The sequence below is a fragment of the Balearica regulorum genome, chromosome Z (genome assembly GCF_011004875.1).
Source record: "Balearica regulorum gibbericeps isolate bBalReg1 chromosome Z, bBalReg1.pri, whole genome shotgun sequence".
NCBI lineage: Eukaryota > Metazoa > Chordata > Aves > Gruiformes > Gruidae > Balearica > Balearica regulorum.
Window position 1 is genome coordinate 62,601,967 of NC_046220.1, and position 26,323 is coordinate 62,628,289.

Sequence of the window (26,323 nt, forward strand, 5' to 3'; positions counted from 1 at the left end):
ACGTAAGCAAGTCTGGACTCAAGTAATAGCATCCACACAAGCTATCATGACCAACAGTACTATGCAGTACTAAATGCCTCCTGTCCCAGAGCTCAGAGTTACCTTTAACTAAATATGATCAGAAACTATTGCTGTGCCCATCAGCCTCAGGCCATTGAAACTGCATGCAAAACTCCAGATTGCAGATGGTCTTTCTTCTATGTCCAAGGTCTCTTCGGAGAGTGTTCAGTCCTGTCAGGTCACTGCTGCTTCCTGCCTCAAGCAGATGTAGCGCAGAGTAGAGCCAGTGCAGTGGGGTCTGTGCTGGAGAGCAGGCACAGCCCTCTCCACCGCCAGGCTGTGGCATGGTCTCATTTGGCAGTGGGCTCCTCACCTCAAGACTGAAACCCCTCTGTTTTGAGCCAATAGATCCCTCCTGGTCCTGCAGGTTACATAGACCAAGAGTTCCTGTCTTGATACATTTCAGTATATACATTTCAGAGGAGGAGCCGATCAAGGGTCTAATAGATGGTATCTGATCAGAAAAGGTGACTGAAGACAGACTTCTGCCTGCTGATAGACACAATCCCTACACAGTACGTTCAGAAAATATTTCATGTTCATTTAAAGCCTAGACTAACATAGTCTTCTCTTGGTCTTCTAGGATGTCTCCAGATGACTCACATACCACTGAGCAGTAAGCTGTGCACTTTGCAAGTACCCAGAAACTAACCAAGTAACAGCAATTCCTTAAAAGTTAACTGGTTAAAATTTGAGAATAGAAGAGTGTCCATGGAAAAGCAATAAAACAGTGCTGCCCTACTTAAGGAAATTTCTTTCTACTTCACCAATATTTTTAGGTCAAGCAAACACTCATTTTTAACAATCTGTCTCCCTACAGATGCAGTTTTATTTTGTTTCACATTTGCATAAACACAGGCTGTTTCCAGTATTACAAAGGTGGCTTTGAACCTGCCTTTTGATTTATTCATATTTCATCTTTGGCATTACATGATACGTACTTCTGAACAATCATTGTGATGTAATATTCAGTATTTTAATTTACTGCAGCACACAGTAATTCATTATTGCCTAGCAGGCTTTCCAAAAAGTTCTTCTTGTGAACTTCAAGCATTAGCAACAAAACAGGAAAGCAGAATGAAAAGGGCAGCAGTGCAAACAAACTCCCTCAGATAAACATGCTTGCGAAACGAAATAATGGGAAGTTAGGCACAAAAAAAAAAAATTTGCAAAAGAGCTGTTGCACTCATGGATTACTCACCCATAAGCTCCATTACTAATCAGTTTAATTGTTTCAAAATCACTTTCCCGAGGCTTCCTCTGCAGCTTCAGTGAGGTATTAGAGCTCTTCAAAGTAAAAGAGGAGAAAGAACAAAGTTAATACAGTACTTTTTTCAAAATCAGGGAAAAATGAAAAAAACCAACAACCAACCAAAAACCAAAATCAACTATCACCATGCTGTCACCCCTTGATGAACCAGCCAAAAGCTCTGGCCAGGTAGCCACACAGCTAGCACAGAGAGGGACCAAAGGGACTCCTGAAGCAAAGCTGCTTTTTCATCAAAAAGGTATCTGTTACACTGCAGCAATCTGTCTGTTTATCTACACGCACAGGTTAAAGCAGACAGGCATGAAGGCTTCTCGTAAAGGAGTTACAGGCAATTCCTATCCGGAATTACGGATTTCTGTGAATCCCACCAGGCACTCGTTGGCCACTGCCTTCCCTTTTCAGTAAGTCTGACTCCGGTAGTAACAAAATGTAGATAAGCTCTCTTTTATTCAAATTAACTTTTGCACATTTCGAACTAATATTAGGAGAGACTGTGATCTAACTTAGAATAGACTGTGGAAAGAGACACAAAATGAAAGAGAAAAACATGGAACATAAAAATGCAGTAATTCTACCATTACAGAGGTCACTTTCACCCACTTGTATGCCAGAACATTTTCAAAATGGAGTTGTCCCGAATACCGCACAATCTTTTTCCTAGCTTTAATTAAAAATTAATCTTGAAGATGTAAATGTGAATTAGAATAGGGTGCAGCAAGGGGGGGATGATGATGGTGCAAGACTCCAAATTCAGTATTCCAAACCTACAAGATCCTTTTCAAGATGTTTTCCACATCTCCAAGTTCTACGATCCCTATCCAGGCAGTCTGATAATAGTTATGGTTGAAAGTAGACCTGGTTGGAACATTTTAAATTAAATGCTTGCTGAAGAAAATTCAGTGCAAGACTAATGAATACGTTAATATAATGACTGCACAGGAACAGAGAGAGACGATTTATTAAACTGTTTAGCTTACTTGCCTGCCAGTACAGGATTCTTCCTAATTGCATATTTATGATTACTTTGAATGGTTCTGTACTTTAAAGTTATACTTCCTGTCACTTCCCACGTGTGTTTATTCCACAGCTACACTTTGAGAAAATGCTTCCAAATATTTGCCCTGTATTTTTCTTTACTGATTTCACTTCATCACCTCCTCTGCTTACATTCCTTTATTACACTGCATTATCCTTTCTGTATTTCTTCAACATTGTACAACACAAATAACTTTACAACTCCATTTCTTAGCCTTTGCTAAGCCGGTTTGCACCTTAGATTCTCCCATGCACTTCAGTAATTCCTTTAAGTCTTCTAATTATTCTTTATGTCTTTTCTACAATTAGTCAGTATCCTTCCACTAAATACCGCTTAGGTCTAATACAGTATTTTACATGCAGATGAGTGAAAGCAGCAGCATAAGAAACATCCTTCATGTCACAACTCTAGAAGCCTTTATAGGTCACATTTTGCCAGAAAGCCAGAAATCATCTCAAGATAATATGACATGTATCAAAGGATGATGTCTTTTTGTAGCATATCAGAACTAGTTTAACAGATACCTCGTGCCTGTATTTTAAACTCTACTAAATTTGTAAATACCTGTAAAGTACCATTGAATTACCTATACGTCCCCCAAAATTGCACTTGTTTTTTCTATCCACTTGCACTGAAAATCAACACTAAACTATTAGAACTCAATCTACTCTGTTGACTGAAATTCAAGGTATAAGAACCAACTTTAAAAAATAAGAATTTAAATTGAAAGCGTTTAAGCCCACAATTTTCAGCTCAACCAACTCCTCCAACTCGTTTTTCTTTGGCCAACCTGAACAACCATCTGAAAATATTACTATAAGACACCTATTATTGTAGACAAGTATTTTTCAGACATGGATTCAGAAGAACAATGGACAATCTTCCAGATTGCAAACTAACTTCCTGAATTCAGGCTATTTGCTAACTTGCTCATTTCTTCCTGGTTTAAAAGACCTTCTAAAAGAAAAATAAATACATTAATTAAACAGAAAAAAAAGGAAGCAGTGGTAGATTTTGTGGTAAAACAATTGCCACATGGTGAATACTAACTTTGTGAAAGCTAAAGATACTGCAACATCTAGGAAAATAGGTGGAAAGTTTTGTTCCAGTATTTTTTGTGAGCTTTCTGCCTGCTGAGCAGCACCGTGTTAGTCTTGAGGATTAACCACTGTTAGATTCAATTTGTTTACACATACCAGGAGAAAATGGGGGAAACATAATACACTTATTTTTTGTTGCTCAGATTCAGCAAAAGCAGCAACATAACAGGAAAACTTACATTTACTGATTCATCCACTTCGAGAGTTTCTGCTGTCCCACTGTCACAGCTAGCTAGCTGAGCTATTTCTGCAAACAAAGATTAGAAGCTTCATTTTAAACTATAGCAAACATAAAACCAAATGAAGCACAGAAAACCTGAGAAGTGACACTTTTCTGGAATTCTTCATAAAGATGCTGTCCTATTTGTAGTACTTGCCAAGTAACTTTTAGGGCACCTCCAAGCATATATAAAAAAATCCCACATGGAAAATGAAGACCCGCTATTCAATGCCTATATAATCTTCCACTGAAGAACTCAAACAGCCACGAAGCAATGGCTAGCAATACTGTTATCACTGCTGAGACGTGGGAATTCTGAGATCGGTGTGTGACCTGAGCATTAAAGGAAAGACAGTGCAGATCTGCTAGAACTCCTGAGGATCTCGGCCCCTGAAGGATTAATAGTAGGCCCCACCCTTGTTGGGCTTCTTCACAGTTAGAGCAAAAAGCTTCTAGTTTAGGCAGAGAGAGACTCCAAATGGTTTGCACCTTCTACACAGAAATGCCGATATGCCTAACAGAATAAGCTAAAAGCCATTTTCTAAGTAGCTTATCATTTATGGAGTCACTAATACAGACGACTTCTCTGTGAAACTAAGATTTTGGGAGTCTACAACTTGACCTGGTTGTCCCTGCCAGGGTCAGTCTATGCTACAGAGCTTCTAAGCCTGTTCTTCAGGGGCCCAGTAACTAAGAATTCATCTGGGTAATAAAAGCCAAACAGGACAGCTGATAGCTAAAAGACCCTGGGAAGCTTAGTATTACTTTAATCACATACATAGTTAATTATATACTCAACATAGCCAAAGATGCACATCTTATCATAATTAAGTGCTGGGGGATCAGAGATAAGACCACCTGAAATTTGAGGTGTGAATTTTTATCTCAGGATGGTTAACTGAATTTATGAATACAAACAATAATTGAATATTCACACAGAAGATCTAAACTAGATTTTTCTATATAATAAGTGACTACTACAAGTGAAATTCTGCACAACACTTACTGTAATCATTAAGAGCAAATTAACCACACAGATAATTTTCTGTTGGAAGAGCTAAAGCTTTAAGGATTAACTCTCATTTGTAATCACTATCCAAAACAAAACATTTGTAAAATGTCAGAATCAGAAGCAATGGAAGTGTCACTACAACAAACAAACAGATTTTTAAAGTGTTAGAGAAGCTAAAAACATTTCGTATTTAGAATTTTTGGAGTCAATAAACAGTGAAAAATATCTCCGCTGAGAACAAACAAATCTTAAAATATAAAGAGAGCCTAAGCTAAAATTATATAGGCCGAACTAAAAACTGGAGTGGATTTCCCTGGTAAAAGTCAGTTTTGTGAACATGGGGTTTTTATAATAGAGGTCTTGATGGCACCTTTATTGTATGGGTGAGAACCAAACAAGCTAGAATAATATACTTTGACAGCCTTCTCAACTGAAATTATTTTCATAAACAACAAATTAAAATGAGCCATTTTTAAATAGAACTTTTGCAACATAACCATTATCTGAGAAATATATACTATTTGCAAGCAGCAGGTAGTAATGGAATGGAACCAAGAGTCAGCTTTCCAAACAGGGAGCTATGGAACCATTTTGTAATGCCTGAAGAGATTTTTAAAACTCATCTAAATACCATTAAACATCTGCCCTTCTTCTTTCATTGATTTAAACCATTTCTGAAGACTCATGATTCAAAAAGGTAAAGATGGTAATTTAAAAACCACAGGGAAAAATTTCTCCCTGGGGAACTCTTCAGAAATGCAGCCACCAGTCTCTGCTAAGTGATGAATCTGTTGTGGTATTGCTTTCAGTATAGTATAAATTTATCTAGCATTATCTCCAAGTAATGCATGCATCATTTCACTCAAAGAAAAGACACTACAGCTATGGCAGCAAACAAAGGAGATAAGCAGAAAAAGGCCTAAAGAAGTAGGTTGCTTTTCTCTGCAGAGGAAGTAAAATCCTTCGCATGAACATTTATGATCATTGTACACTTAATTCAACAGCTTAGGTGAAAATACAATTCTGTGTTTCAGGATATGTGGTGTTACTGAGATTCGTTTTGTTGGTTTTTAAAGATTTAGTTCTTCTCCTATTAAATATTTTAAAAATATTTTTCATTTTTGCATACAAGGAATTTAAAACTCTCATGAGGATGATCTTCAGGTAATATTTTTTATAGCAATGAAAATAGTGTTTCCAAATAATTCTCTTTGTAAAAGATTAATTCCAGGGCATTAACCCATAGTGTCATTCTTTTATTTTTCCTTAGGAAATGTTCTTGTATATAGAGATACCAATTTAACCCAAACCCAGATCATTTAAAAAGTCATTGCACAGTGATTTATATTGCTTAAAAATATCACTTTTGTAGGGAGGCAAGAAAGCATTAATACAAATCAGATGGCCTGAATTATCTGATCACAAATCTACAGACACATTAACCTTTAAAATGATACATAAAATTGCCCAAATCTCCAACTGAACCAAAGATCAGTAATCCATACATCATACACCCCTCAGTAGTTACTGACAAACCACACAGACCATTTTTTTCCCTGCTCGGGAAAAAACCCACATTTCAATTATCCTGGAATGCTTCAACATTTATGTTATATTCATTAAAATTCAACTTATGAAATGTAATTATAAGATGTGTCCTAGATGAAGTACACTCACATAAAACAAATATTTAGTCTGAGAAATAATTGTCCCTTATTTGTATATAGCATTTGTCTCTGGACTTCTCTCACAATAAACTGTTTAAAAAAAATTCAAAGATATTATTAAACTTAGGTAGTGTCATATTCTTGACTCATGCTGAGAAACACTTTTACCCAAGCGGTCAGAAAGAGTCAATCAGTAAGATAAAGTTCAAGTAATTGACCCTGGTTCTACAATACTAAACTCTCAACCCACACTCCAAATTAAACCTTGCATACTTGAAGAGTGAAGAATTTATGAATTACCAGTCTAGGCCAGACTAACAGCTGTCCAAATCCAGCAGACACCTCTTTATTTTGCAGAGAATTAAGCTACTTCTTGATCTTTCCTACATGGAAAACAATATTTATGTGTATTTTCCCAATTTGTCTAGTGTCCTTGCTGAACTCTGAATCCAAGCAAAAAGTGTCAAAGCTGCTTTAATCTATGTCTCAGACAAAAATAATACTAAATTTGGATGACAGAGTTCTGTGAAAATAGGAAGCAGACTAGGCTTGACTTTCATTAAATCTGTTAACATAACATGACTATCATCTATAATAACATCCAATCTAATTGAATTAGATCTAACCAGATTCCTAAAAACATCTGTCAGTGCTAAACTTGACAAGGTGCTGAAGTTAACAAACGAGAGTTTTCTTTTAACAAGCCACTCCTTTAATTTAAGGAGATGTGATCTTCCATCATGAGAACTGGTTAAAAAAAAAAGGTTTATCGCAGCTTTTTGCTATTATTTTGTGTTATCAGGTCCTCTCCATGAGATACACCTGTCCTGGACCATAACACAGAAGACAAGCTAAATGGCACTAGCTAGACTCATTTTCCATGATGGCATTTCTGCCAATTTCTTCCAAATTTCAGGACTAGCACTGAACACAATGAACCAATTTCCATTTCCCACCAGTGATAGAATCCTTTGTCAGGATGGACGAAAAGATGGTCTGGTTAGGAGACGGAAGTAGTTTTAGTTTTCTCAACACTGTCCTTAAAAGAAGAATCAGGCAAATGAAAAATCTGCAATGTTAATACCTCCTTTGGAACCAGAGCGCTCTCTACAAAAGTTCTCAACATGAACACATAAATCGCCCAGAAAAATAAATCTTTTCAGTTTTAATAGGAATGGGAGATATTCTTCTCAGAGACTCCAAGATGTGGGAGTCTGGGGGCACAGAAGGGCAAATCACAGCTCAGCCCAGTTTCATTTACACCTATGGGTAGATAACAGTCGCTGTCAAATTATACCAGTAAATTTCAGCTAGAGCTGAAATAAGAAAGTTGCACTGCCAGGCTAGAAGATGATGATAAGTATCATTGACATAGCGTATTTGTGAATGATATTCACAACCGAAAAATCTCAGATGGCCTTTTTAATGCCATTGAGCTTGTGCGAGAACTGTGAGGGTTAGCAAATGCTTATTCTGCTACCATCTTTACTTTGACTCTTTTCAGGTACACACAGGTTATCAGAATGATTAAACACATTGAGAAGGCAGAATCTAGTGTTGAGGGATATTAGTTAATATAAATAAGTAGGTTTTAATTAGAATAAATTACTTAGGAATATAATAGAGTATGATTTGTGGTGTCTGCTTAGCTTTACTTAGCATGACTAGCTAGATTTGCTGAAGACTTCAGGCTGTGATAGAGGTATTTTTCTCAGTAATTTTCCTAGTAGCTTCCCTAACAGCTAGTACAGTGCTGTGTCTAGTCTTGTAGTATGCGAATGTATTTTCATATCACACTAATACTGCGGTAATGTTTTTCCATGTCTGGGACTCTTCAGTTCTCCATGTTCCACCCACAAGGCCAGGTGTACAATGAGTCTAAACCAGACGATAAGGAGGCTCCAACCTTTGGGGAAAACAGCAGAAACTGCAAGTCAAGGAGATCAGACCCTGCCTGCCTGGACACAGAAGAAGAATCCAATTAGATGTTAGAAGACCTCAGACCAAAAATCACTCTTGGACTAAAAGACATGTGGACAGCATGTGAGGGGTGCGTGAGGGGCGGGCGTGTGGGACCCAAGGGTGTAATTGCCCCAGGATTTCTTTGTTCTGGGCCCCTCTCTTTGGAAGCACCCAGCCCAGGCTGATCCTGCTGCTGCACCTTTCAATTAAATTAATTCTTTTATAAAATCCGATGCCTGAGACTTTGCTGTGAGAAACTTAGGTTCAAGCCTGAAGAAGGAGGAAGTGTGCCCAAGAATCAGTGTGTGTGTGCGACACCATGAAGGGTGTGTGAATGCTCAGGCAGCAGCTACTCCTTTAACATCTAGGAGCCTATAGCTGGACCAGGACATGCACTTACCTTCCAGAGGATCTTTATTTAAGCCCAGCTGGCTAATTATGTATCGAGGGATGTCTGTTTTAATGCCTTGCCCCTCTTTAGCATGGCCTTCAGCTGCTTCCAAAAGATAGTAAAACTCTTCAGGATCAAATTCCTAGAAAAAAAATAATTACCATCATTCTCTCTGTAGAAACTGAAGTTTTAAAGCCTAACAAAAACTTCCTTTGCTGCTTCTATTGCAGATATTTGACACGTCCCTTATTAAAAACAATACTTCTTTATTCTATTACTAGTAGCCTGTTACTCTATTACACAGTGTAACATGATGTAAGCAATGAAATTTCATACCATTGTTTCAGAGCACTACTTTATAAGAATACTAAGTTCTTTGCCCTCAAAACTTTTCATAATATTCAGAGTGAAATGACCTATAACCAGCAGCGGTAAAATTTCACAAACGGAAGACTCTCTCTGCAGCTACTCGCATATAAAAATCCACTACTGAAATAAAATATATTGTTCTCCACTTTTACTTCTGAATGAAATTTTGAAGTCTTTTAAATCTATATGCACAATGTTTTATGGAAAATACAGTGAAATAAATAACTACAGAACAAAGCCAAAATAGTACATTGTTGAAAACAACATTTGAATTTCATTGATCCAATTGTCCCAAATCTAGAAATGAAACATCCTGCTTTGGGAGCCACCTATATTACAACTATCATTTACACCATGCTTAAAAGACAAGCCTCAAAGAAGAACAAAAAAATAGAAACTCAAAACCCTGCCTATCCCCCAAGTCCCTTGGAAATATGTTTATTTTACTACCTTCACAGATGATAAAAATAGGTAAGCATTGAAAGGAACAAGGAAGTTTATGAAAAGGTTTGGTTTTTTTAAAATAGACTTTATCTACCAGTATGAATTCATAACAAAACATCTCTCATGTAGCCATTGCATTCTTCAAGATGTTCATGCCAACCATGTATCACAACAGGTGCAATGCTTAATAGAGTGAGAGCCCGAATCACGAAACACTAACAAAACAGACTTTCTGCTGGAGTAAGACAATTCTGTCAAGAAAATGTGCAGAAGCCAGGCAGACTGCTAAGCTAGTTAGCTTCCCTGCCGCTCATTTCACGGCCTGACATAACTCCATGGGGCTTTAGCCTGCGTGCTGGGTCACAAGGCTCATGTACTAGCTCCTCAGGCTACCCAGGACTTGGGAACTCTGCGTCTCAACCTGGAAGATAGCTTGAGAAATTAGGTATCATGTTTCATTTTGGAAGCCTCCAAACTGCTGCAGCTACCAGGAGGAGTTGCAGTGCGTCTGAAATGAAATGTCTTTGGAATTTTCAGTTTCGTGGAAACAGTCTTGGTTCTTACTTTGTCATGAAACAATTTTCATCACCTCCAGCCTACTCCAAAGGATTTACACTAACCCATGAACTGCCCAAACTCTTTTATTTAGCTCAAAAGACTCAGGATGCTGCTAAACTGACTAAAACTCTGAACAGAGTAACTAAGCATTACATGCTGTTTTAAGCCTTACTGTCCTCATCTGAGATGCTGTCCCCAGCTGTTTCTCTTATATGTTACTCCTTGGCACTGAAGAATAGCACAACATGATGACGTTTGTCAAGACTTCCTATTTACCTTCATCATGATATCATCATCATCTCCTTACCTGCTGCAGGGGCAGATATACAGCTTCTCCTCCACTTGCTAGTACATCAAGGTAATTTCAAGACAGATACTTTTAATCATATGAATATGTGTGTATGTATATACGTGTGTGTGTGTATATTTGGATAAATATACATACAAACGTGTGAAAAATTAGAAACACAATGATTTTCTGATCTTTACTTCCAACTCTGTGTTTCACTTTCCATGTACAAACGGAGAAAAATCTTTCAGTATTTGTCAGTAGCTCCTGGCACAGATGAAACTGCAGAAGCTTTATTCGTATGATTATCAAGTGAATAAAAATAGGAACTCTCATATCATGAACACCTGAGCCAAGATCATCATCAGAAAGCTGGCAGCATTATTGCATGGTATCTGAAACTTCTCATGACAAGTGCTGGATTTATCTTCTACAATGCTATGAACTTTCTTATAGAGGCTGAAGTTTTCCATACATAGTTTCTATTTCAGACATTCTAAAATATCAGCCATTATTGTTCAAAAGCTTCCAGAGGGACACTATGGAAAAACGATATTGTTTCTGCATTATATGATTCCAGTGGCATTTATGGAGTAGGCATAACACCTTCTTGAATGATAAATGTATTGTTTTGTGACAGTATGCGTAAATTTGTCCAAGCTACCTGCCTCTGTAGAAATCTGCTGTGCAGAACTGTTAAGATTCCAGCTTAAATCTCCTAAAGATCCCATGTGAACTAAGAATGCTTTAAGGAAGCTGTGCTGTCTTTTTCTGCAATTGCTGCTCTGAAACTCTCAACTAAGAGACACAGTCATCTCCTGGCCTCAACACTAGCCCTTCCACTCACATCAGGAGGCCCAGCAAATGCAGGGATACAGGATGCACTACAGCTGTACTTGAAGTGTGATAAGGCAGAGCAAGTAGCCTAGGATAAAATCCCAGGGGCAGAAATTGGGAACTAAGTGAATGGAGATTTGGAATAGGTAAGCTGTAAAACATAGCATTTAGGGAAAATGAACTAATGGGCAAAAAGGTCACCGGGAGAGAACCTGAATTAAAAAAACTAAAAGACAAGGATGAAGCTGGGGAAAGGGTAGGTGGGAAAGAGCCAGCAAACATGGAAAGGCAGGACAAAGCATCATAAAGAAGCCTCGGTCCATCAGCCTGCAGAATGTATTTAATGAAATTTTTGGATGTGTGATGAGAGAGAAGGATGTAGACCACATGGAAAACAAGACATCGTATGAGAAACTGGGTGAAGAGGTGGAGAAAGATTACGTGAACCCTGGGTATGAAGCAGGGAAGATCACACTAGATATGGAATAAGCATTTCAGTGTTCAGGGTTAGCACAAGCTTGGATTCAATAGCAGAGTCAGGACGTGGTAAGGCATCCTCTCCTCTAAAGCCTGCCTTTTTTTTCTAAACATCTCTTTGACACTGATTCAGAGCACATGCTTTATTTTAGATTCCTTCTGAATTGCAAATCATGAACAAACTGCAACTGGGAACACTGAGATATGGTGTTTCCAAAACAAAGAGGCAGCTCTCAAAATGCCCGTGGCTGAACGAGCCAGGTTGTGGATTAACTGTGCCACAGATGAAGAGACACAGCACAGAGCCAAAATCAGATTGGAAAGACTTACTAGCTCAGATTCAGTGCCATGCAAATGCAGTTATGACACTTTCAGGCATGACTTGAGTCTAGCAGCAGGTTAGTGGCTCCCACATAAGCCTTGCCAGCCTCAAATAGCTGTATGCAGCATCAACACTGATCCTGGTATTGGCAAGCAGAGTGGCTCAACAAAGTCAGCTCAGGCTGCCTGCCAGGCCTGTTGGACTCAGACTGGCTCTTGCATGGTATTTGGGTGTCTACACCATCCTCCTGAGTACACTGTGTTCTGTAAGCGTTTATTAGTTCCACTGAACAACTGAAGCACACTGGCTCTGTGTGTAGGAGCAACTTCCCGCACCTGAGCCATCCCACCTCCCACAGCATGGGCAGGCAAAGCAGAAACACACCCACATGGCCTTGCGCAAGCTAGCCCAGTCTGGCAACATCAGTGCTATGCTCATGCGTAAATAAATTAACTGTTCTGCTCCTTCTGGTCCCCAGTATAACTCTGACTGTATATCCAGATACCCTAATCGCTCTGCTGCTGTTACCCCCAGATCAGGTACTGCAGAGCTGCCTGCCAGCTGCTTATAGCTCTGGCAGCTGTTGAGTGAAACAAAATTATGAAACTTTTAAGAAGAACAGGAAAACCACCAAGCAATTATGATTCTGGAACAGTCTTTCCAAGGAATAGCAAAGTCTAACAAAACAACAGAAAACCCCAAATGGTTTCTAACTGGTGCTTTCTCAATTGATGAGAGAGATTCTATAACATAGTATTTGCAATAGCAGGGAACCAAAAACAACTGCAGGAGGTCCCTGCCAGTCCCATGTTCCTGAAATAAAAGCAGAAAGGATCCCACCAAGAATGAAGCCCTACTCCATTGTTCGACATGTATCATAAAATGATTGTAAAGGGCCTTGAATACTAAGCCAGAAACCTTCCCACGCTAACAAGTGAAAATCCTACAGGAAGCACAACCTTACCAGGCATTCCAGTAAGCGAGCAGGACGAGCAATAACTATCAGGATTTTTCGGACAAGTTGCTTAATAAATGCCATTTCTCTGCTCTCTGATCGCTCCTGAGCCTAAAAGATAAAAATAACATGATAATAAACCAAATGGCATTCGACGCACTACTCAGGAAAGTATATATGGTATTTGAGATACCTTTGAGGGTTTGAAACATGTACTTGAGACAAACAGCAGTCAATTTCAAGATGCCAGCAGAAAGAACAAGGATTTGAGCAATGCTGTAACCTCAAATTGAATTCCATTTGTACAATTCTAATACTGCAACCACAAAATAGAAGTGCCTACAATGGACATAATACCTTTTTTTTTTCTTTTTTTAAACTTACACAGTATTATTATCATCAGTTTTCCAAAAGGAACTACATTTCAATACAACATACATCTCTACATGTACAGCTGTGTCTCAATTTGTTAATAATTTTAGGATGAATTGAAAATTGACCTAAGTAATATTAAGCATAAGCAACATCCATGCCAAATTGATACTGATTTCCTATGGTCGCATGTCATACTAAAATGACAATAACATACATACATATATATATAAAATAGAATAAATAAATAAAACTACACTTGCAGAGAAGGTCCATATAAAGGTACACGTAAAAAGGAAGACAATGAAAAGTTGAGTTCTGCAAAGATTACAACAAAGGGGGGAATACTATAAAAGAAAACATACAGAAAAAATACTTGTAGAACATTTCATAACATTTGCACAACAGTCTGATCCGCATTTCAAATTTCTTTCAAATGCTCCCCTCTAAGAACAAATTATATAATTTAGGGATGCTAATGAATGCAAAGAAATTGTATCTTTCTCCCTCTGATTAAAATATACGAAAAGCCTTTGACTCAAATATCAAAGTATTTTTTTGTTCTGAGTAGTAGAAACAGTAGATTTAAGTTTTTCATCATCTCTTGCTTATTCAAAACCACAAAGAAAATTAAGAAACTAACATTTAAAAAGTGACTAATATGGACAAATAAGTACTTCTCAACTGTATTAAGTTAAAAAAGACTGAAAATAGGAAGCTATGTATCATTCTTAATACAAGCACTACAATTTTAAAAAACAACAAACAGCTGAGAAGAATTAATCTGTGAAGTTTAAAGAAGGTAAAAAGAAAAAGGTACAAATACCATCTTGCACTCTGCAATAGGTTTCAGAAGAACCTTAACTGGACACAAGCATTTGTGTTCTGCACACTATCAACCAAGTCCAAAAACCCCGCACTTTTGTAAACAAAACACCTGCCTACTTTAATCACCAGCAAAATTTAAAGCACCTTTGTACAGTTTTGTGAACACTCAGGTGCATATGTGAACAAGACTCTATATATGTTACAGTCAAAAGGGATGAAGCAGGAAGGCATTCAGGACCACTTGACCTTGACCTTAGAATTACAAAAATGTTGGCTGAACAAAGCTGCTCAAACCTCAAGGAGTCTTCCCCTCGTTATGCAAAGTAATCACAACATGCCAAGCAGCAGCAGGAGATGCAGCTTTCCACTGAACATCACAGCTGGGAATTGACAACAAATGAATCGCATGAACCCAAAGCACAACTGAGTGCCCATAACCGAGACGTGCAAAGAGAAAGTTTTCTTACTGTCATAATATGCTACTAACAGGTATTATGCAGTTGACTCAAAAGTTAAGTCTGACTATTTTAAGGTATTATGTTTTTACAGAACAGGAAATTTTTACATAATAAAGGAAGAGCATCATAGAACATGACAAAATGCGTGTTTTGGTGTTTTTTTTAATACTGCACTGTTTATATGCAGATTGGAGAATAACTTGGTAGAGTGGGTTTTTTTAGCAGGTTTTGGGGGGTTAAGTGAATGACTGAACACGTACTCTAAATTCTGTGCAGCCATTTTAAGGGATACATTCTTAACAGTGATTAACAGTGGTAACGGTTCAGTGCATCTTAGCTTAGACATGTTTCCTTGTATTTTGACATTATCAGTAGCATAACATAATTCACAGTCAGATATCTCCAGTGAACTGGCCAACTCTGCCTGCACTTTGGCATCATAAAAATGTGAGTATTTCACAAGAAGGTCACTAGTTCAAACTGCTTTTTGACTAGTAAGCAAGCTCTATGCATTTTCTCTGTATAACAAATAGGATTTCAATAATCCAGAAATAATAATCACCGGTACCTTAAATTTTGCATTGCTTTATGAAAAGAAAAGTTCAAAATATAGTAGTTGCAGAAAACCTATTTACTGAATAGAAATTAACAAAAGAGCAGCATAGGAAAAAAAATAATCAACTAAAACCTTTAGCAACTGCTTCTGGATTCAAAAGAAACCAGAAGACGACATAAATTAAGATGGGCATAGTATCTTAACATCTCAGTTGGAAAATTTCAAGTCAATATCAAATCTGCTAGTCTATCACATTAACTTTGGTTCATAATATGCTATCAAATCCCACACAAACAAATAAGTATATTACATGCTATAATTATTGTTTTAAAAATGATACATTCATAAGCTGCAGTGACTTGTCATAGCACATTTTTTCGGTCAAGTTCTGAGTTCTTCTTAATTCATTTAGCCGATTATTCTATGGAAGTTTCAACACTTTTAGAAATGACATTATTTCTGTTAATAAACAGTTTAATTATGAAAGGAATATTATAAATATTTAAATAATTAACTAACCTCTAGCTAATGGAAAGCTAAGGGCTGCTGTCTGCTTTCTCAACACAGCAGGCCATTAGTAGGGTTGATAAAGTGGAAAGTGTGTATGTTTCCTCATTTATCCACAGTAAATGGAATAGCAAGCCTTCTCATTTAGGGCTTATGCACACACTTACGTAAGCAATTTATAACTGGCACTGCATGACAAAATGTTGTTTCTGAAATCTTTACAACCCGTCTATTCCAGACTAGTACACAAGGATGCCTTAAAGTCTTTGTAGGAGTCATTATGTAGACTAAAACTGCTATGAATACCACTTTGGCAATTATTTGAGTGAACGGTCACAATTATTTCAAGATAACAATTCTTAGGCAAGCAGATTTAAACAATTTTTCAAGCAAACATAACTGTAGTCCCATGGCTCATACCTCCTGTAGCAATTTGTCTAATTTCTGCTGTAATTCAAGGAAATATCGTGATGTGATGAGGCCCTGGCAGGATTTATCCAAACAATCTCGAGCCAGTTCTGTGATCTGATGGTGGGTAAAACTGAGCACTCCATCTGCCAGTGGAAGGACATTATATGAAGAATGATTTGTTATAATGTCCCGAAGCCTCTCTTCCATCTGAGCTGTGGCCTATAGACAAATAGATACACAATACATTAAATCAGCTTTACATTAAACGAACAGCCTCAAAGCTTATTTCTCATTCTGCAACATTTCTGTACTGCCTAAAAAGTTACCTAGCTGGCACGCATGAAATGACTGAAACAAAAAGGCAAGCACAGAAAGACAAAGTGTCAGTTTCCCCCCATTACCAGTCCAGAGAAGCAATAGCCTTGCTGTTCTACTACACGGATCCTCCCCTTTGCCTGCCACTAGTGATTAACTGTGCACTAATCTTGTGATGATCACTAAACAGGACTAGAGGAACACTCATGACTAAAACTTACAGTCCAAGTCAAAATAATAAAAAAAAAAAAAAAAGAATGAACACCTGTGGGTCTACTTTGTTCTGCTAAACCTGTAAATACTGCAGACCAGAGTATCTTCCTTCCATTCATACTGGCTATACCATGAAAATATCTCACTGGGCAGAGTTCGAACAAACAACAACTGATTAAAAGCACTACGAGGCTCACAGGTCCTGCCAGATGTGTCTGCAGGTTGTTAGATGTGTCTGTTTTACGGAACCAACAGTCTGGTTCTCAGAAAACTGCAGATGCTTAAAAAAACCTTAAAGATATTTCTATTATTAAAAAATAATCCCACATCCCTTAGCTCATATCTCAAACACTGAAATGAGTGGGTGGTTCCACACTTCAGATTGCTCAATCGCTCTGCAAATCCTGACAAAAATATCTGTATTTCTAGGAAGAAATTTCTATTTTTAGGCACTTTTTTGAACACTATCAGCTTTACCTTATTTTATTTTACAGGTGTCATCAAAATCCTAGGAGCAACTGAGAGCACAGTGCTCTGAGCTACACACCTGCACTCATTTGTGTCTCAGACCTCTGGACACAACAGCAACATGACCTCATTTGGTATCTCATAGTCAAACGCCCACAACTGTGTAGTGATCTTCACAATTAAAATAAATTTATAACAAGTGTTTGGGAAAAGGAAGGAATTTGCAGGTGTATCAGCAGATGCTGCACAAGACTTAGCAATAGAAACTACTTTTGGTTTACTAATTCAGTATACATTTGCCCCAAGTACACACCATCTATTGAAATTGAATGTACCATCAGTTTCCAATCAGCATGATTAATATTACCAGCATGATTCATTTCAAAACCAGTTCAGCAGCTTTGCCAAATGAATGTCCAGTTCTCAGCAGGGATTTTCTTTATTATGATTTTATCTTTGTAATAAGAGCTTCGTGATGCTTTATGAAAGCCATTACAGGGTTGGACCATTAGCTCCCGTAACAAAAACACCACTTACTTAAAACCTATGTAGCCTATCAATTTAGATACTGAGAATCTTAAATACAATTCATTACCTTTGGGAACCTTTCTTTGTAGACATGGTTCATCATAATTATTTCATTGTCACAGCAGACAGGAGAACGTCCAGGACTGCAAGCAAAGCAAATTATCCCTTTAAAACTTGTCTCACCATGAACTACAATCAGTTATTATATTTTTGTACAGTTTACTTGCAACAAAGAGGCTTCAACATAGGCTGCACTGGAAAGGTACATTCTCTCATCAGTGGTACACCTGGTTCCTTTCTGCTATTCCTGACCCGGCCCTGAAGATTATTTTACATTCTTGACATCTAATTGCTAACTATGTTATTTTCTTAGTTTGTAACAACACTTCAGGATACAGGCAGTTTTGCAACACTTTGAACATCACCTTTTTCTCAGAAAGGCAACAGAAATATATTTACCTATTAATTATGGCTATACCTGCCCCTTAGAAGGTTACATACAATCAAAATAGCAAGACCTGACCAAGAACTGTTAGCTGCAAGTGAAAAAGTTGAGAAGAATGAGTCTTTTTATTTCTTTTTTTAAAGCAGATCATTAAAAAAAAATAAAATCAAAACAATTCTTTCAATCTGACCAGCAAATAAAGGCAGCAACTTCCTACAAATAATGCCATACATATGCAGGAGTTCCATCAATGCTGAGGCACTGTGCCTCATAACAAAAGCATGTGACTTGCAGGAGAACAATCCATAAGAGGTACCCATGGCCTTGGCTAAGCTACACAACTGCTTTTTGCCATCATAAGCCTCATTGGCCATTATAAATTCCTGTGAAAAATCTTCATCTGATTTTCCTGGGTTGGTGACACTGGCCCATCCAGTCTGGTCTAAAAGATGTGGAGTAGGAAAAACCTCCACAAAGGGAATGCTATCCTGTAGGAGTGACTTTATCATAACATGTACATAGAGGTTTCTTGCATGAGCAGAACTGGGTTTTGGCTTTCTAAAAGGGCAAAAATGAACACTAAAATCTGTCACAAGATATCACAATGGTTGGTCCTTTAACTGATAATGGACAATCTGTTACAGACAGCCACAGGCAAATCCACTGAGGACAGGGTAGGTACATAATTTCATCACAACACTTGTGCAGCATAATACCCTTTCTGAAAATACTTGGCTCTTGTTTTTTGGAACATTTGTACATATTCTGTGAGATCAAATGGGAGATTTTAATTTTTTAAATGTTTAAAGCATAACAGAAATTGAAAAAAAATTAGAGATGTGGCAATAAATACAATACAGTTTCAACCTGTAATCTTCTAATGAAGAAAAGGGATTTTTTTCTTAGTAATCATTGTGCAGTTTCATGTAGGTAAGCAACTACATTTGTCACAACAGTCTACACAGATTTTAGAATAAAATATTAAAAAAGCAGAGTTAAAATATATTGCAGTAAAAAACTCAATCATGAAGATTCACCTCTGAAACTATTTTTAAACTTTGAAAGGATCAATACAATTAGAAATATAGTACTTCCTTTTTTTCTCCTCCAGTCACAGAATCACTGAATGGCAGGGGTTGGAAGGGACATCTGGAAATCATCTGTCCACCCCCCTTGCTAGAGCAGGATCACCTAGACCAGGTTGCACAGGATCGTGTCCAGGTGGGTTTTGAATAGCTCCAGAGAAAGAGACTCCACAACCTCTCTGGGCAGCCTGTTCCAGTGTTCTGTTCTTGAAAACTTACCCATAAAATTAATCTGCATTTCCCAAACCTAAACTATCCTGATAGTTTAGAACTGATCTTGGATAAAACACATCTTACACAAACAGCCACTGCGAACGAAATGCAGAGTCTTAGTCTTTGGGAAACAAGAAAGTGAAGTTCATCTTGGTTAAAGAAAATAAAAGTGCATACCACTGCTGCCCACCCATTTGTTCTTTATCACTTTTCTTTCCAGATAGTCCTAGGATATAAATGAGTTTTGCAAATAAAGACTGTATTCTGTGAACACTTAGATCTCTGGAAGAGACCAGTGCTCCAGTCAGATCAATGACGACTGGCTCATCAAGACAGTTCATGTAGGTTAGCTGCCTTCATTAAGACCAGGCTTAAAAGTTAACCTCTTAAGTAAACCATGATCAAAATCACGAGCAAGAATTTAAAAGGACTATTTGTAATTCAGCCACAGTTGCATATTTCTTGTGTTATACTTCAGCCATTTCAAAAACAGTGAATGCCCTCAGTGTATAAAACTATGATGCTCCAGAATACATGAATTTATATCCAACCCCTATTTCCAGGTAGACAAACTCACCTGAGACTTCGTGACCGAGGGCGCATTGCAGTGGTCCTACACCTGTTATCACTGGCAATACTCTCAGTGGTACAGAAATGTTTAGACAAGAAGTGTAGTTCATCAGGTGTTGGTTGGTATGGTAACTGGTGTAGCTTCTCTTGGGATGAGCAGGATGACTACAAGAGCAGAACGCAACACAAGCTTCTATCAGAGTGAAAAAACATTTTCAAGACCATACTCAGTGCTCATGAATAAAGCCGTTTAATTTAAAAATTACAGTTACTGTTTCCCATGCCTGACTACCAATTTAAAGAAGAAAATAATTAGTCTCAACTTAATGAGTTAAATATACAGTAAGTATAAAAAAAAATACCTCAGGCCCAGAAGAAAGAGCTGTTGCATTTCAAAAGTTCAAATTTCCTCTAAGGTAAAGATGACATCTAATGTCAGTAACACACACATCAATATATAAGAATAGGTAAAACGGGGTCTGCTGAAAATTAGTTATTTGAGTAGGGCAGTGTAAGTATGATAACCATAGAGTACAACTTATTGCCACAACATAAATTGTAAGCCTACATAATGAAGGTACTTCATTAACCATATTTAAGACATTAATGAGGCTTTTTAAAATAAAATTAACGATAATGTAAATTCTTGCTGAAAAAAAATCATATGCTATTTTCTTATAAAAGCCTGCACATTCAAAATGAAGTTAAAGAACTTAATACATCTATCAAGACAGGTTCTAGGCTGACAAAAGTGAACGGGATTACACTCAAACCATCCACTTAGTATAAGACTGGAAGATACAAACAGGTATGAAACTGGAAGTGCTACCACAATAACTAGCATTGCAAAATTGCTTGTACAAAGCCATACATAAAGCAGTATAAAGACTGCATAAAGCAGTGCAGATGATGATACTATCATATTTTACTGTCTTTTATGCAGCATGGCTAGCTATCTGAGCCACATAAATGTTTGGAGGTAGAACTTTGAAACCTGAGCCTGTATTTCATGTAAAGAACACGTACATAGTTCAATGCATTAACAAATAGCCCTCCTAATTTGGACTGACTAGTGCAGACAGAGAAATGCTCTACTGTTTCTGGTAACAAGACTAGTTTCCAAGACAGCTCATTCACAAATGGCCTTGTATGACTGCAACAAAGCTGCTTGGTACTACGCAGACATTCCCTTTATTTCACCTGTGGAGGGGAAGAAGTCCAAAAACTTGCACATCTTTCTGGAGCTCTTCAGTCTCCAGCAGGCTTTTTCAAGAAAATGAGTTTCTTCTACATGTCAATCTTCATGTGCACATTACTGTTCTTACCTGTCTTCTCATATAGGACACGAAGGCCCCTGCCTGGCTGCTCTTTTATTGGAGGCCAACACACTAAGAGCCTCTTTGCTGTATCACATCCTTAGTGAGGGCTATTAATAAATTTTCATACTGTACAACCACTACATCGCTGAGGTCAACAGGTAGTATCCAGGCTGGTAAGCACAGCAACTAGACAGTCTATAATTTTCTGGCAACTTGTGTGGTAAAGGCTGAACATATCCTAATTCTTAGGAACTCAAGAAAAGATTACTTATGACACTAGATCTCATGAAGTCATCTCTTAAAAGCAAAAAAGAAGAAACCCCACTGCCAGGAAAGGTTAATTTGTACAGAACTGGTCTGTGTGGGAAGGCTGCATCACATCAGAACAAGTTAAAGTTACCAAGATTGCATTACCTTGCTTTGCTGCAGGCTAAGAAGCATGCACAACAAGAATTTACCACAGTAAATGATAGGTAGTAACTTGTTGAGTCACAGTAACTCATTTATGAAATTCAGCCTTAGCACACTACCATGCATAATTCAGCACACAGCATAGACAAGTTCTTTCTTATCTCACACTATGGCAGCTAGTTGCAGTTAACCTCACGGCATTTTCCCTACAGCCACACTCCATAAGGTACAAGATACTCTAGCACAGGGAAATTTCCCTGAAACAGACCGCCACAGATGGCTATTTCTATAAAATCAATCTCTACCTCTTCAGCTTCAGGGGATTCTGGGAAGATCAGGAGGACAATAACCCATATCAGGCTTTTCCTCATATATGGTGTCACAGAGTCTAGATAACAGAATTAAAATGAGAATCTTCCCTTCGCTAACTACTCTTAGTTGTATCGGGACCATCACAGTCACAGAGTGTGTCTTCTTGGAGGTCTGAACTCTGATCTCTGTATAAATCCAAATTCTCACAGAAAAACTCTTAAAAAAATTAGTTATCCTGGCATTCTAGAACAGCTGGTCCAAAAATCATGTAAGTTTTAAAATATTTTTAATATGCACCACCACAGTGCATCATGGCAATGCAAATTCTTCTTCCAACAGAGAAAGACCACTTTGCAGCCAATACCAGCTAATGTAACACCAAGTCTCTTTCCTCACCTCCTTACCCTATTTCCCCACCCAAATAAGCTTCCAAGAATATAATCTACTGGCAAAAATAGGCAACTGAGTATTCTCTCACTTTATCATTTTTATAGGCTTGCTCTCCTGGAAGACACACAATCATCTCAACTGCATCTCATAACTGGCAAGATCTGATCCAACTTCACGAGAACATGACACATCAGGAGTTTCTTTTCAATCAAATAATCTTAGCAGGAGATACTTTCATTTAACTTCAACTTTGTTGTGAGAACTGGTATATGTGATACTTGCACTACTTCTAGACCCATGAGCTTCCTTTAAATTGGTAATTTCATCAATGCCTTCACTTTCAATATTAAAAAAGGGAAACCAGGGTAACAAGAAATGGTGAGCAACACTCACCTGAGCATAATCGTGATTACCACAGACCCTTCTGGCCCTGCTTTGTCTTTCAGCTGCTTGTAAAGATCAAAGTTGTGCTCTATTGTGATGTCTAAAAACTCTTCCTGGTCTCCAGTTGATATATCTGGATTAATGTGAATCTTATTTATCCAGCATTGAAAAGGGAGTGTTCTGTATGTACACTTAGGCTACTGGTGTGTGAAGTGGTCTCTCATTGCCCCTAAGAATTTTTTAAGAATATGGAGGAGGAGGTTGCACAGTGCTAGCTGTTTGAGATTCTGAAAAAGTACATGAAACGAATTAGATGGACACACTTCCAGTTTTCATTTTCTGATTCACATATATCACCCAGTGGGTAAAAAAAGAAAGTGGAAAGCATCTCTATGAAGCAGCAAAGAAATAGTGTCTAGATTTAAAATTTAGAGCTTGTCCCAGTGCTTTTGTAGGGCTTAGCAGCAGTAGAGGATTCTTGTGGACAACTAACCATAAGAAATACATGGCATGACTTCTCTACTGATGGTTTCTTCAACAAAATTCAAAATTATTTATTGGAAAAACAGGTTTATTTCAACTAGTCAGAAACAGTTTGTTTAATGCTAGGGAAGACATCTATTTTAATATTTATATGATGTGGTCTAGTCAGGAAATGGTGGACTTGGCAGTGTTAGGTTAATGGTTGGACTTGATGATCTTGAAGGTCTTTTCCAACTAAAATTACTCTAAAATGAGTCTATTATAGAAGTTAAGATATCTAAGTCCAGAAATAACAGTGCTGTATTTTTTAATAAGAAATGCAAAAATGATATAGAACTGCTCCACATTCCAGCATGCATACAGTATTTAGTAAACTTAAGTGGGAAAGAAGTATATGAACTAGAATTGCCATTTAAAAATTGAAGATGTCAGAGAAAAAGCATATGAGTAGGGACTGAAAATTAAAACTGTGTTCTGATATGTTTCTGACACATCTTTTCATTTCCTTTCTAGCACAAGCCAGTTTCTTGTAACGATGGGGTTGCTATGACAATTACTTATTATCTGACATAACGTCCTTTATATCAATATATTTTAAGTGAAGAGCACAGCATATTTGATCTAGCTCCAAAGAGAGGTGCACAAACACGCACTATGGAAAATGGTTAGGGAATTAATGTGAAACCAAGCAATTTGCTTGGCAAAAACAAGATCTACACGGAAAAGAAAGCAGAGGTCAAACATCAGTGCTGCTGAGGAACAGTTCTTAAGATGCATGAAATCCCTCAACCTGGTTTGAAGTCAGCAAGAATTGACTTCACTTTCCAGAAGCCTTTGTAGACAAAAAATAAAATAAGAGTTGATCATAACATAAAATGGTCGCGTTTCATCAGTGTACAGGAAGTGGAACTCAACTATTTCACAACAGAAACAGAACACACCCAGGGGAATAGAAAGCTTATTTAAAGTGTAAAAGAAATATTTTTTAAAAATCAGGTATCAGGTGTCCAGTAATACATGTAATTCATAAAACACTACTTTTGTTAATGATACAACCCTAGAGGTAAAGAACAAGGCTAAGATACAAAACAATTTTTGAAGAGTCATAACTGGATCTAACCAACCTTTACTGCAGAAGATGTAATGTAACTGTCAACATGCCAACTACTTGCTATTTCCAAAGCAGACTTCTTCCACAGCTCTATCTCCCCGGTCTCTCAGGTGTGACTATCCAACAGACAGCTTAGTTCCAGGTTGTAACACGACCCAGTACTTCCTCTCCAGTATAGAGGTGTGCAAGACGTGCAAACGTACAGATTCATACTTCTCCCACTGCCTAGATCCTAAGTATTGAAGCAGGATCTCATGCACTGCCATGTACATGCATGATAAGGGGGCTGATAGAAGATCACATCAAAAGGACTGCTCTAACAGGTGAAAATTAACAAATTAGACTTATATTTATCTTATTATGTATCCCAAAGGATTCTTCTATTCTAATTATGGGCATCTAAAATACTAAGTATCTAATCTATTACCATGCAGCAACATCTCACTACTGCCAAAGAAGAAAAGACAGGCAAATGCGTGATTCATCCCATCTTAAGACAGTAGTCTAACCTAGGATGATGAATCACATCACAGAGTGGTTTCTCTTTCTTTTTGTTATCAAAGCAACTTCCCTTAAGAATTGATTCCTAACTACCATATGGTTAAAATAACACAGTATTTCTCCCATCTACTGCCTTACAGATCAAAAGGGCGTAGTTAAACACTACTACTCAATGCCAGAAAACATCTCTAAGCAAAGCACACATTGCCTGAAGTTTTCATCTATTCCAGTTTTGTATCCCATATTAATTCAAAGTCTATCAACAGTACCATAACCTACATTGCCTTCTCCTAAGAGAAGAAAGCTACATTTGAGAAGATACAGCATGTAATAGAAATCTATCAGCACAGCAAAGTGGATACTTACAGAGACAGTTGAGCTGGGGGTATTTGTACCATAGCCAGAAGAAGGGAGAGAAGCCAAAGACCAGCGGCGACCATCAGTCCTGTTGTGAAACCGAGGTTAGTCAAATGAACACTGCAGTATCCTAATACAGAAACATCTGTTGGAAGTATTACTGTGTAAAACTGCATTCCAAAAGCATGATACAAGCAAGGTTTTTAATAAAGAATAAACTTTAACAGGGGACCACAATAAACAAGCATTCAGCAATGATGACTTAGGCTTATGGATTTTTTTTTACTGTTTTTCTAGTTAAAAATCTGACATGAAACAACAAGAAAGTGAATAAGCAGCTCCACAGAACTAGTGTCTCACTGATACACACAGAAACGGACCATGGGGAGTCTTCACAACTCTCAGGTCTACCAGATGAAAATTAATGAAAAGAAAATTAAAAACTTGTTAAGTGTTAGATATGTAAATCAGGAAAAACAATTTTGCAGCAAAAATCATGCTCACTCAGAATTAGAAAAAAATAAATCATAACCAAACCCAAGTTCTGTCCTTTACCGCTTGAGGTGAGCTACACAAAGACAACATGGAACTTGAGCATTCAAAGTGACAAACAAAAAACAACTATGGGAGCTGTGTTTGGATTTTTGAGGAGGTAACATTTACCTGTCAGTTCGGTGCCCATGACTGGAGTACAATTGTATCAAATATGTTAAAAAAAGCAAAATAATACATAAATAACAGAACAGGACAAGATTTGATTAACAAACAGTATGATAGTAGGGGAAAGGAAAATTGAAACTCTGTTTTACAGCCAGTACAAAGATCATCTCTCATGTCTGATTTACACAGGAAGTATAATTCCATAAAGGAGACCTGAAGTTCTGAGTGAAATCAGGAACCTTAAACCTCTTGATGCAGCTTCCCTACCCTTCAAGATAACTGTCTAAAAAACACTTGCTTCTCTCCATTCTAACACCTTATTTCCTACTCCCATTTATCCATCCACAAGCTACAACCCAAGTCTCTGAGACCTTGAATGTATACAGTGTGAGAAAAGAAACTACAGTACATAATTAGTGTTAAAATACAAAGAGGACATATGGTAGAGGGACTGCTG

The 26,323-nt window shown here is 37.6% G+C and overlaps 1 protein-coding gene across 5 annotated transcripts in view; it reads right to left on the minus strand.

Moving 5' to 3' along the window:
• MAST4 (microtubule associated serine/threonine kinase family member 4) overlaps positions 1 to 26,323 on the minus strand; it is a 285,948-nt gene that overhangs the window by 37,043 nt on the left and 222,582 nt on the right. For all 5 annotated transcript variants that reach the window (XM_075739819.1, XM_075739818.1, XM_075739820.1 and 2 more), the window contains 8 exons: positions 25,216 to 25,294; positions 19,946 to 20,103; positions 17,693 to 17,768; positions 16,111 to 16,320; positions 12,979 to 13,080; positions 8,728 to 8,860; positions 3,646 to 3,713; positions 1,262 to 1,347 (listed from right to left, as the gene is read on the minus strand). In XM_075739819.1, the coding sequence (XP_075595934.1) occupies positions 1,262 to 1,347; positions 3,646 to 3,713; positions 8,728 to 8,860; positions 12,979 to 13,080; positions 16,111 to 16,320; positions 17,693 to 17,768; positions 19,946 to 20,103; positions 25,216 to 25,294 (912 nt within the window). The remainder of the gene's footprint in view (positions 1 to 1,261; positions 1,348 to 3,645; positions 3,714 to 8,727; positions 8,861 to 12,978; positions 13,081 to 16,110; positions 16,321 to 17,692; positions 17,769 to 19,945; positions 20,104 to 25,215; positions 25,295 to 26,323) is intronic.